General features: G+C 43.8%; 1 protein-coding gene across 1 annotated transcript in view; it reads right to left on the bottom strand.

Annotated features, from left to right (window-relative positions):
* Positions 1 to 2,479: 2,479 nt before the first annotated feature.
* Positions 2,480 to 12,465, bottom strand: part of FSIP1 (fibrous sheath interacting protein 1) — a 55,569-nt gene continuing 45,583 nt past the window's right edge. The window contains 3 exon segments of the mRNA XM_064150338.1: positions 2,480 to 2,485; positions 4,447 to 4,766; positions 4,769 to 5,057. Of these exon segments, the coding sequence (XP_064006408.1) occupies positions 2,480 to 2,485; positions 4,447 to 4,766; positions 4,769 to 5,057 (615 nt within the window).

Raw genomic sequence — 12,465 nt, 5'->3', positions numbered from 1 at the left:
GAAAACCAGAGGTATAAAGAAGTATAGAATCCCTCTGCCCTCACCTTTCAATCTTCACACCACCTGCAAAAAGAACTGAATCGTGTGCCGAACTGCTGCAAGCACAATGTTACTTGCAAGAGGAAAAACCAACACCAGTTTGTGATGCAACTTCTCCTTAAAACCTAATACAGGCTGTTGTGGAAGGCTAAAGTAGGCCTAAACATGCCCTGGCTTGTCCAGATATGTTCCCCTCTTCCCTCTCTCTCCTGGTGATGGGGGAAGCAATCATGGGAAAGGAAAACAAAGGTCCAGTGCCATTATGTCTCCTTCTGTCCAGTAAACAGGGCACCCACACGTGTTTATACACTTCTTAGTTTGAGTTCTGCCCTAAAAGGGTAAAAGTAAGCCCTAGCTCACCTAATACGGTCAAATTTGGCAAACTGTCATTCTGGTTGGCTAATCTGTGGACTAAGAGCCATTAGTCCTGAGCTGAACCGATAAAAGAGATGAGCAGGCAAATACAATGTGCTCTGCCTCATTGCTCTCTGCCACTGCATACGTGCTCTCTGCTCTTGTATCCTGCCATGCTCTGCCATACTTCTGCCTTATTTGATTTGCAGCATTACGTCTGCTAAGTTCCAAGTCAGCTTGCTGCATGGCAAACTAAAATATAGATGATAAAATGCCCTGGTATACAGGCCCTGATGCTTTGGGCTTGTATACCAGGAATCACTTTAGTTTACCAGGAATAAGTATTACATGCTTTCATGCAATAGGCTTGCTTAGCCAGTGTGACATTGGGCCCTCTGCACATCTGTGAGTCTTCTGCCAAGATTGGGAGCCCTGGAAAGGACTCATCCAAGAGGATGACCCTGGAGTCATCCAAGAGGAATCAGGATCAGGTCAGAGATCATCTGCCTCTCTCCTAGCACCTTGTTAGAGCCTGGGAAGATTCAGAAGCCTCAACAGCTAATAAGACACTGACAGAACTGCCCTCAAGTGTTTGGGTACTATCTGGAAACTATAGGTTAGCCCTGGGAATCTGGATATTTTGTGAGTAAATACTTAAAGCCTCTCTGTAACTGAACCCAAGTGCCTTCTGCTTAAGCAGAAATGAGCCTTTGGAGTCCATCTAGTGGGCAAGCAGTATAATCAACCACAAGATTGTCTTTCCAATTTCAATTAGTTGATTCAATGTTTGTTACATTATTGCTAGTTATTTCTTAAGTGTTCTAGATTGTCTCTGGTTTTTTTCTCTCTGTAATATTTTTCATGACTGTGCAAAGAACCTACTAAAAATTAAGGCCCGTGGCAAGATTCCTGAATATCAACATTAATAAACTATATAAATTTTGGAATAAAACCCACTCACAGTATCACACAGTATCACAGTATCATCAGGGTTGGAAGAGACCTCACAGACTCATACCATTACACAGGCACACTACAAAAAAAAAAAAAACAAAACCAAACTGGAAAGGAGCCTCAGCTGGCTCAGACAGCTGCACAGTAACAGCCTGGCCTCTGCATGGGCCACTCTGGCAGCTCCTTGTCTCAGTAGACATCACTTCTGTTTACACACATAGATCCCAATGGAGTTCCTGCTTCTCTCAAGAAACAGGCAAGAGGAGAGCAGAGCTCTCCACACCAGTGTATGTAGGTAGATGTGAGTTATGTTAACAGTGATGCTTTCCTTAAAATACATACTGTGCATTGCAGTATCTATTTATGCACAATTCCAGAATGACTGGGAAAGCAAAATTCTGCTGAACCACCTTCACAGCAACACAGCTCCGTTTGCCTGCACAGCACCACACAGTTTACAACACATGTAGCAGGCCAGAGGTGAAGTTAGCTACAGGGGACTGTGTGCACAGGTTAAGCAGCCTTTAGGATTAAGGCTCATGTATAAAAATGTCCCTTAAAGATAACACCTGACATTTCTCACACCTCCATGTGCAGATGCATTTGCCTTCAGCTGGGCTCCACTGGGATCCAGTCCTCACCAGCACGGCTACTCATGCCTGAACTGCCAACAAGTGCACACAGGCAGCTTTACAACTCTGACAAGATGTGGCAGCCACTTGCTTATGGCCAGGAACAACTGCCCAAGAGAGGACTGAGGCACCTTTGCAGGAAACAAATCAATTCCAGGGAAAAGCACTGAGGTTCACTTCCTTGTAAGCAGCACCTTGATAAAAGCCACAAGGCTGGACTCGTGCCAATCAAATGCTGATCTTGGCTATGGGGTTTAGCCTTAGAGTAATATTAACTGAATGCAATCAATCTGAGTGCAATTGAACTGCAACTTATGGATAACTGCGAAATACTCAGCAATAGTGTACAGAAAATTACAAACCTCTGCTGTAGGCTTTATTTTGCACTCACTTTTATCATGCCCAAAGATCACCTGCTCTTGCCAGTTTTAAAAAGTCAGGCATAGACACAGAGGCTCGAGCTTGGTGGGGTTACAGTAGCTGTAATCACATCCTTGGCTTCATTTCTAGGGAATACGAAAAGATATGGAGACTTTGAAGATTCAGAACACTTCTCCCTCCCCCAGTAAACAAACAAACAATAAATAGCAAGATGATCAAGTCCAGATATTTACTGGCCATGTGGGTCTGAGGTCAGCAGCACCTCACTCAGCCACTGCTAAGGACAGCAACTGGAAGCAGCATGCTGCCTGACTCTGACTCAGAGACAGTGGAATTAGGGTGTGATAAACGTGATATAAATAAATGTAATAAATTAGAACATGGTAAAATAAACCTTCACTTTAAAGGCTTCCACTAGGAGATGCCCCGTATGGAAACTTACTTAAGAGCTGAAATCTCCTCTCTTCCTTGTGCAATAAAGTTAGCTCACAGTGACTATGTCTACTGCAGTAAATATCAACACTAAACCTTCCCACTTTACCACCCAGTGGTAACAGTGCCCAGGGTTTGGCTTGGTCTAACAGATCTCATCTTGAAAATCACCAACGAAGAGAGGTGGTAGCTGGAGCAGGACCTGAGTCATGTGTGGCTCTGACAGCTCTGCATCCGCTCAGCCTAAAGGAGAACTTCAATTCATCTGAAGGCAGCAAGTTCAACTTGAGCTCTTCTCCCTGTAATGTGCTGAAGACTGGTGGAGAGGAGGGGACTTAGGTTAGTCCTGCAGGAGAGCAGATTGCCCTTAGTAGAGGTGCCTCTCTGTGATGCTCCTTGTCACCCCTACTGACACCCTGCTCTCCTCTGGGGCAGACCACTGCTTCTGCCCTTCCTCCGCTCTTCTGATGCTTGCATTTGTGAAAACTAGCCTGTTATTAAAAACAACCCAAAACCCCAACCCCCAACCACTTCTATGGGTGTTGTGCTTCTATTTTCTTCCTCTTACAGCTGCTCAGATGCAGCAGATGAGTCTGACTAGCAGGTTTGCCTGGCAGTGCAACACCAGCCAGAACAAGGCCTCTTGCTTTCTGACAGCTGGAGTCACTGTGACCACCAAATACTACTGTTCCCTTCACCGTGGAAAGGTTTAAGCAGGAGCAAGCAGAGAAACAGCTGTCACCAGAATGAAGAAACAACAACATAGCGAAGAGGTCTGAGGACATCCTTCTAAACTACCAACACCTATGGAAAAACGTTGCTCCAAACACACAGCAGATCACACACCACCAGGACACAGATCTGTCCTGGGGAGCCTGGCAACGTGTACTGACTTCTAACATGATTAAACCAGAGTGCTTGAATTGCAAACGACTTCAGGCTGCCAGGACTTCAGCGAAAGCAATGAAAACTGTCCAGGTGCCTACCTACAAATCTGGATGCCCAGCAAGAGGAGCAGGCTTAAGTTCCACGTCTCCATCCACATTCAGACTGCATTTGAGTAAAGCATATAAACAACAGGGTCAGTTCCAAACTCTTCTTAGAATACCAGATTGAATGAGTTTAATTTTTTGCTGGTTAAAATTTAATCTCCTACTGAACTAAAAGTAATTTTTAGAAATTTTAGAATTAGATAGAATTCTACAGAAATTCTGTTGTCTTTATTCGGTTTGGTGTCTTCTCTGCATAAATCTGAATGCTCTGAAAGCAAGTTCTTGTTTTTCATATAATAGGTCGTGGTGGTTTCCATACTGCTGGGATTATCTTACCAAAAGCTTTTGGGAAACACCTGGATTTTTGTGTGAATTCCTATAGCAACTACTGGGAGAATATTTGCTCTCCACAGAGCGGGGAAGATGACTTTCTACTACTGGAACAATAATCCATACATGTTGTCAACACTGTCTTCCAGCTGACAGAGTTAATCAACACCAATATTAGATTTCATACCAGCCTCAGTCTTGCAGTCACTGAAGTCAGGGCAGGAATTCTAATAACCATCTTCTTATTTTGTGTCTCTTGTTCTTGGCACCATTTTATGTCATAAAAGCACACCCTTGCCACTCCATTTCAATCCAGGTGCACCGGTGCATACCTTTGGTGAGAACCTGCTGGGGTTTTTCACTCTAATCCAAAGCCCACTCTGAAGGGTAGTTGGGGTCTCACCTCCCTGGGTTTGCAGCGGTATGCTGAGAATGTCAGCCCCTGCTGGCAGCTCTTTGTTCACGCTGGTGCGATAGAGTGGCTCGCCTAAGACAGAAGCTTTCTTCTGCCTTTTTGTGTTGAGCGCCCTTGACATAAAGCAACCTTCAAAAATGTTGTCATCACCCATCTTCTGTAAATGCCCTGAGGCACCAGGTGCCTCTGTGTGGGCCAGGGAATCCTCTGGGAGGTGAGTATCAGAGATGCTTTTCTGATACAGCAGCCAGGGGTTTCACTCTCACCATTAACACTTGAGCTTTTGTCTTCCAGCACAGCCTTTTCCTGAGCCATTAACTGCCCTACAATATGGTCTTCAACTAACATATTGGAAAGAGTAGATGTGGAGTGAAGAGGAGAGTACTGACTTGTGTAACAAGAGGGACTTAACCCAAGAGAAAGAGATTCCTGAGACTTTGGCATGGTAACCTCGCTTATTGTTCTCTCAGGCTGCATACATTCCTCCAGAAGGGTCTTAAGCTGCTCTTCAGAGAGGCCCCATTTGTTCTTCAGCCTGAGATAAAAAGGGCAAGAATTTCTTCTGACAAAACGTAATTAATGAAAAGCAGTGCCATAAAACAGCTTGAGAGGGAAAGAAGCAGAACTCTTCAACTAATGTCAGTGATTTTCCGCCCAAACTCCATTTAAAGACACAATGACATCATTACATCATTTTTATAACATCTTCACCAGGTTCTAGATAGATGAGGTGTTAGGGAGGAATTCTGATGCCCATAAGGTAGTGAGAGGGCCTTGGCTTGCCTTAGTCTTCCACTGGATATCCCTGGGTTTCAGTTACCAAAGCATGCACCTTCTAATGCACCTTGGTTGCAGACACACACACACACTGCCAGCAAAACAGCACAGAGCCTTTCAGTGGCTGGGGCTCTGCAGCCAGACTTAAGAGTGTATTTGGACAGCAGAAGCCCAGAGACCCTCACATCTTGACTGCAGTGTTCACTCCCACACCCTTGCTGTGGAAATGCAGCACAGCCTCTCTTCTCTGCCATGAGGCAGAAGCACATCAGTTGCTCATCCGAAGGACCTACCCCACTGAGTACATCCCATGGTGTGTGCCATGAGCAAGTCCCACTTTCTGCACCTTAGTTTCACTGTTTTCCAGAGGTTGTCACTGATTTCTCTTTTCAGGCAATGCTTTGTTCAGACAGTGGCACACTCCCACCATTTTTTAATCACCCCAGACTCCTTTATCTGATCCTTCTTAATGTTTGCTGTTAAAGACAACATCTGCTATCAACTGGGCATGGCAAAGAACACCACAGAGCATTTTCTTAAGAGAGGTTTGCAGTGGGCAATTACCTTTAGCCTTTACATTCCTCGATGTTCCTGGCAACAGAGAAGCACAGCACTCCCTGACAGCTTAAAGGTTATGACGAGTAGTATAAGACGTGGTTCAGATCTGCAGAATGCCTTTGTCCATGGGACATGAGACACAGAAGCTATCATAACATCTCTTAGGAATGTTGTAGGTACTATATGTAACTACTAGAGGGAAAAGATGCTTTCTGCAACTGAGGAAGACACAAATCCTACTTCTGCCATGCCTTCCCCAGGATCACTGACCCAGTCTGAGGCACACACAAATCCTACTTCTGCCATGCTTTCACAGCCTTTCACTGTAAGTAATTTAACTCCTATAGAGGAGAAACACTCCAAGATATTTCTTTAAAAATACAAAGACATAAAATCGAGGTCACTCAAATAGCAGAAGCAGCCCACTAGAGAAGGGAGACTGAACTGTTAGGTCTGGTTCCCATTAGAAATTGGAAAAGCTTTTAGTTGTCCTGGCTAATTTTTAATAGGACACTGAGCCCTATTCATTTCCTCGGCTTTTTACTGTTAATGATCCAAAAAACTAATTCCTAGCCAGGAGTTTAGGAGCCTGCTAACAACCTTTACTGTTTCTGTGTGGCTAGTTTACACACTCTCATGGCCCTTCTCTGACTGAGGATTTCTTGTTCCTCGCTGCATTCCTTGGTGACATGGGTCTGCAGAGGAAACCTTACTGCATGTGGCAGGAATGCAAACTCGTAGAGGGTTGTGGACAGACCTGCTGTGACTATGGGCTTGCCAGCTCCAAGCTTTAGGCTTGTTTCCACATCTTCACAGTAAAACAAACATACTGACACTGAAAGGCCTTGCTTACCAGATGTTACTATGGGGAGAAAGTTAGTAAGTCAGCACTATTTCTAATTACAGCAAATAATCATCAAGTGCCACAGAGTGAATGAAGGAGCACTGGAGAGGGCTACCTAAGGACTCCTGCAGCTGGCCTGTTACAAACAACTGTACGTTGTTACTTAATCTGAAATGATGACAATTAACAGTGCTCATGAACCTTTACTTGCTTGAAACGACTCACTCGCATGCTCTGACTTACAGTTTGTTGATGTGCAGGGCTGCAACAGCCCAGCAGACACTGCTGAAGTAACTGTTCCCTTTATGAGAGAATATTTTAAGAGCATTATTATACAGACAACATTCAGATAGGTTGACAGAGCACAGGAAAGTTTGGTAGGGTTTAGGTGACTCATGATCTTATTAGACAGTTTTTCACATGGCTCTGTTCTGCTTTGAAAGGCAATCTCAATCTTTGCCTTGTACCTCTGTGCTCCTCAACTAAGCCTGTACCCCCACATCCCAGGACTCACCTGTGTGCCCACACCAAAGCACTTGTCCATGAACCACGTGGTTAGTGCTGCCATGCAGCATTACTAATGTGCTGCATACAAAATGGAACACACCAGGCCAGTCTCAATGAGCTTCTGACAGTGTCCTAAGAGCCCAAAGTTTCTTTGCACCACAGAAGTCAGGATTGGTGTCCAAAACTTGCAAGCAAAATAATTTAAATGATGGGAACATGTCCTTACGAGACCTAAGTGGATTCACAGCAGCAGGCAGCTCAGCACCACACAGCTGCTTGCTTGCTCGCTTCCCACCTCTCTACCCCAGTGGTATAGAGGAATAGGAAGAGAAGAGTAAAAGCAATAAAACTTCTGAGTCAAAGTGAAAATTATTTAACGAGCAAAGGTGAAGGGAAACAAGAGAGAAAGAAAATACACCCAGTGCTGCACAGGCAACCACTCATCACCTCTGCCACAGGTAACCCAATGCCCAGACAGCTCCTGACATGAAGGGGTCTGGTAGTTAATTTTCTGTAGCTGCTGCTGCTAAGGGCCAGAAAGGAGAAGGAGTAGAAAAAGTAATTGGGAGCAGCAGAAGAGGAGATCAGTGAGCAGCTGGTTACATCCTTCTCTGAAGAGTAACTTCAACTTGTAATGCCCTGAGCCTCATGGAGCCATAAAACACCTCCATTAAAAAAAAAATTACAAAGTATAGAATTTAGGAAGAGAAAATTAACTTCATTCATAAATTGGCAATTAAAAAAAATCATAAAAGATTTATTCCTCTTTGTCTGACAAAGAGAAACCTCAGCAGACCTCAAAAGGCAGCATAAGTTTCTGTAATTGTGCTGTTAGAGTAGCAAAGAAGGTGCAAATTGTGAGGAAGAGACATGCAGCTGGAGCAGTGCAGTTCTTATTCATGTTTAAGATAGGTTACAGAGGTAAAGAGAATGATGGAAGGTTGCTGCAGCCAAACCCAGCTCAAAGGTGCATAGCTCAGTAATGACAGAGAGGCCTCCCTCTTGGTTTCAGCTTGGCTCTCTCACCAATCTCCAGCCAGCTGCTTGAGGTCTGAGCGTGCAAGTAATGCAAAAGTGCTTCAGTAGCTCTGCAGGCTTTACACAGAGAAAGCAATTGGCTGCCAGAGGTGACAGAAGTGGGATAGAAAGAGGAAACTAAAATACTTTCTGCAATCATTTTTTTCTCATTTGATACCAGTGACACTAAGCTACAAGCTGCAGAGTTTGCAGAACACTACATTAGAGTGTGACAAAGAAGCCTCAGCGACTCTAAGTATGAATTTCTTCTGGAAGCACATGGAAATCATTTTAGAACTTTTAAAGATCCAAAAAGATTTCTGAATTGCTCCAAATTCTGCTTTTTATTCTTCACTTTCTGAAGCACACTCTATAAATTTCAGCTTTGTTTTACAGTTGCTTTTGATCTGTAGCTTGCACAACATTCCCTAGGTGCCTGCATATTAGCAAAGCCATTTTCACCCATGGACACCAAATCCTACATTTGCTTGTTCTTATCAAAGGTGGTGACTTTAGGAAACAGATTTTAAAAATGTCCCAGAAGCTCAATTCTTTGCAGGTTCCTATCAGGGACCTATTTATTCTTTTTTTAAATCCTATTTTTAAAGTCATTGAAGACTGCCTGCATAGTTATTTTTCTCTGTATGAGTCACTGGATGATTTTTTCCTCAACTTGCTGAAATCTCTCTAAATCCATGTCTAGCTGCCCGGGCTCGGGGCACTCCATTTCATACACTTTCATGTGCCCAGGACAGAAAGCAAGCTGGTTTGAACTGAGCACACTCAATGTGTGCAAATCTAGGAGACACAGATTCCCAAGCTGGTATTTACAATCCATCAGGCTGAACAAGACTTCAATTTTCTAGCCTCTGCTGAAGAAGAACGTCCCAAATTTCAACTATTTAGCATTCAGAAGCAGTTTCCTCAACATCCTGCTTTGTGTTTTTAACTGTTCGCTATTAAGCATTTAACAGATTTCATTTCATTCCATAGAAATATCTTCCTTGAACATTATTAAGTTGTGGCTTTAATTTCCAGCAAAGCCAGCAGGGCCGACAAAAATGCCTTGATGTGGCTGCAGCTGTTTTCTGTTACAAAACCCCAGTTCTTTTTCTCTGGGTCTTTTCTTGTTGTTGTTGTTTGAGTTTTGGTGTTGAGGTTTTTTGTGGTTCTGTGTGATTGTTTTTATTGTTGCCTTTAATTTGTCCAAGAACCAGATCTAGTGTAGCATAATGGCAGTAGAGTATCTTCTTACAGCAATCTTAAAACTCAGAAAGAAAGCCCTTTGAGATGTTAAGAATACCTGCAGGTCTGTAATCTGTTGGGGGAACAGAAAAAGCAAATAGCAACAAAACTAAGCACACTGAGGTTTGTTTCTTCAAAGTAAGAAACTTCACTGCAAGTGCTACACCAGCAGTAAAACTACTACCATGCCCCAGCCAGAGAGAAGCAAACAGGAAGCCACAGCACAGGATCTAGATCACCTGTGTGTTTAGGTGCAGTCTACTCTCACTGAAACCAAGAGGACTGGCTCAAGCAGCAGTAAGCCGTGAAGACTTATCAAAAGCAATTTCAGAGGGAAGCTTCAAGAAGAGCAAAACAACACTTTGTGTGTTCAAGGAATTCAGACCACAGCTCCCGATACTCTTGAGGGATGCCTTTTGAAGCCACCCTGTGTCTCACCAGCAACAGGCAGCTCTGAGTGCTGATTATTTTCTGTCCCACTTGCTTGGAACCTTCTTTCCTGCACATCAGAATATTTTTGCCTGGTTGCTTTGGTAAGGGAAACAACCCAAGTTCACAGATGTGTTTCTGACGAATCCATGATGACACTGTTGGTTTAGGGGACACTGCACTCCTCTCAGCTATGTGGAATCACAGACAGCAGATCAGCAGGCAATGACACAGCCAAGTGTGCTTCTTCCAGGCAGTTAGCAGAAGCTACTTGTTCATTAGGCTAATTCAGCAGAGAGGTGCTGCTGGAATGTACTGAGCAGTGCAGCAGCCTAGGGTATACAGTAAATGCTTCAGAGTCACAACTTGTTTAGCCAAGGACACTCCCTGCTTAGGTCAACTGCTCTTCCACTGAGCTTAGGAACACAGAAAACTTCTACAGGAGTTTCAGGAGAAATGAGCAAGTTAGTCAAGGGTGTGACTGAAGCACAACCCCTACAGCAAACTACCGTAAGTAAAGCAGATGTCCACAGCAGACAAACACCTCCGAGAAGACACCGCCTGCAGCCATTCTAGCAGTACTATCCTACACAAGAAGTGGTAAGGGCAGTATGCTCTTAGAAGAGAGGCAGGTTCCAAGCATCTGACTACAGCACAAACACACCTGAGTATCTAACCTGCTTACAAAAACATGAGATCTTGAGTGCAGCGACAATAAGAAAGGAAAAGGCTGCAGTAGTACAGCCCAAGTGTGTGCCTGCCAGCCAGGCTGGCACAACTTGAGAGCTACATCCCACTGCTGAAATGGATGAACTTATAATTAAAATAGACACATTATGGTTCTGAGGCACACAATTATTTTCTGTCCTTTTCAGAGACATCAGAAACCCATGCCTTTCAGAATTCTAAGAATGAATTCTTGTGGCTCTCTCTGGTCTGCCTGGCAGGAGACACAAGCAGCTTGGTTTTGCCTTGTGGAATCCATTCACACATGTATCTCTTTATGCTACTCAATATCAACTGATATAGGAATTCTCTTCATGCATTCCATGCAGTCTGTGTTTCACTCCAGACACTATTGGAAGTATATTCCCTGCAAGGCTCACTCACCTGTAGTTCAGTACTAGCTAGTGGGAGCAATGGGATGTAAGTGCACATCCTAAAGAGCCATAATGGAGCGCACAATGAAGAACAAGGTCATGGCACACCTGTTGAAGGCACTCAGTGCTGGGTGTTTAAGTGCCAGCACTTCTTCAGGCATATTGCCTCTGGCTGGGACAAACTTCCTCACACAGTTTCAAGGACAGCCACGCACAGTACTGCAGCACATCTGTTCTGCAGCCTACTGGGGACAGATGCTTTCCCCTTAGGAGGTGGCAGTTGTAGTCTGAAACAGAGGGCTAACAAAAGACTGCATCTGCCAAATTTGCTCTACCATAGCTAGGCAAAGGTTTCAACCATCACACACATAGAGGAATTAGAAGAGCTCTTCCTTGTTAGAAATCAAAACTGCTTCAATTGTGCTTAGAGTTACAAAGTTCCTCTGAGTTTTCGATCTTAAGACAAAGGCACCTGAACTTCAATTCAGTAAGGGAGAGAGCCCAGACAGCTTTGGGGCTTGGGGTTTTGGTGTTGCTTTTTTCATTTTCTCTCTTGTAAGTTAGCCCTAGGCTGTTTCCAGCTCAGTAAACTGGCTGCTCTGAATATTGTTCTAAAGCCATGTAATCCTCACCCTGATCTACAGAGAAAGCCCAGGAATTAACACACATTCGCTCACGACAGCTCCAGCTGACTTGCCCAAGGTGGGAGGGCAAAGCATTAGTTGAGCTGCTGCACCCAGCTTTCTCTTCTGATGTTCCTAGGATCTGCTGGGCAGAAATTCACATTGTGCTTATAAAACAACAAAACCAAAACCATGTAAGCAAGTCTCACTAATGAAAATAAACCGGAGATCTTCACGATTTAAGACTCTCACTTGATTGTATCTACGTGGTGTGGAGATGAGGGTGTGCAGGTACCTATGTACACATCCACCATGCACCCTAATCAACCCATTTAATCACTCATGGACTTATTGACAAACTCAGAACTATCAGGATGGGCACAGGAAGAAGCTGCAAATGAAAAGAGTAAAAAAGAATAAAGCCTTAGCAATAAGTAAGAGAAGTCGATGCACATAATGCAAATTCCTGCTCTGCAGCATGAGGTAGTTAATGACATCATTTTAATAAAACCCCAGCATTTGACTCTAGGACATGCAGAGAAAATCTGGATCACTGTTATCTCCCCAAACCACAAAACAGAGCCATATGTCCCTGAAATGCACCATATGGGAAAAATCCATCTTTTAAAAATGCCCAGGAATAACAACAAGAGCCATCACAGAATTCTAATCGTTTCTATTATAAGGAACTTCAGAGTTGTTTTTCCCAGGACACAGGGGGAAAGTTTGTGTTAAAACCTTTAAAAAGTTAGTCTGGACAAAAGGAATGGTGGATATTTGTTAACACAACCAAACTACTGAGAGAAGAACTGCAAGGACAGCTTCTCCCTTCTCCA

Source organism: Pogoniulus pusillus, chromosome 1 (genome assembly GCF_015220805.1).
Source record: "Pogoniulus pusillus isolate bPogPus1 chromosome 1, bPogPus1.pri, whole genome shotgun sequence".
NCBI lineage: Eukaryota > Metazoa > Chordata > Aves > Piciformes > Lybiidae > Pogoniulus > Pogoniulus pusillus.
The sequence above is the reverse complement of the archived record's forward strand: the minus strand, read 5'-3'. Positions and strand labels throughout refer to the sequence as shown.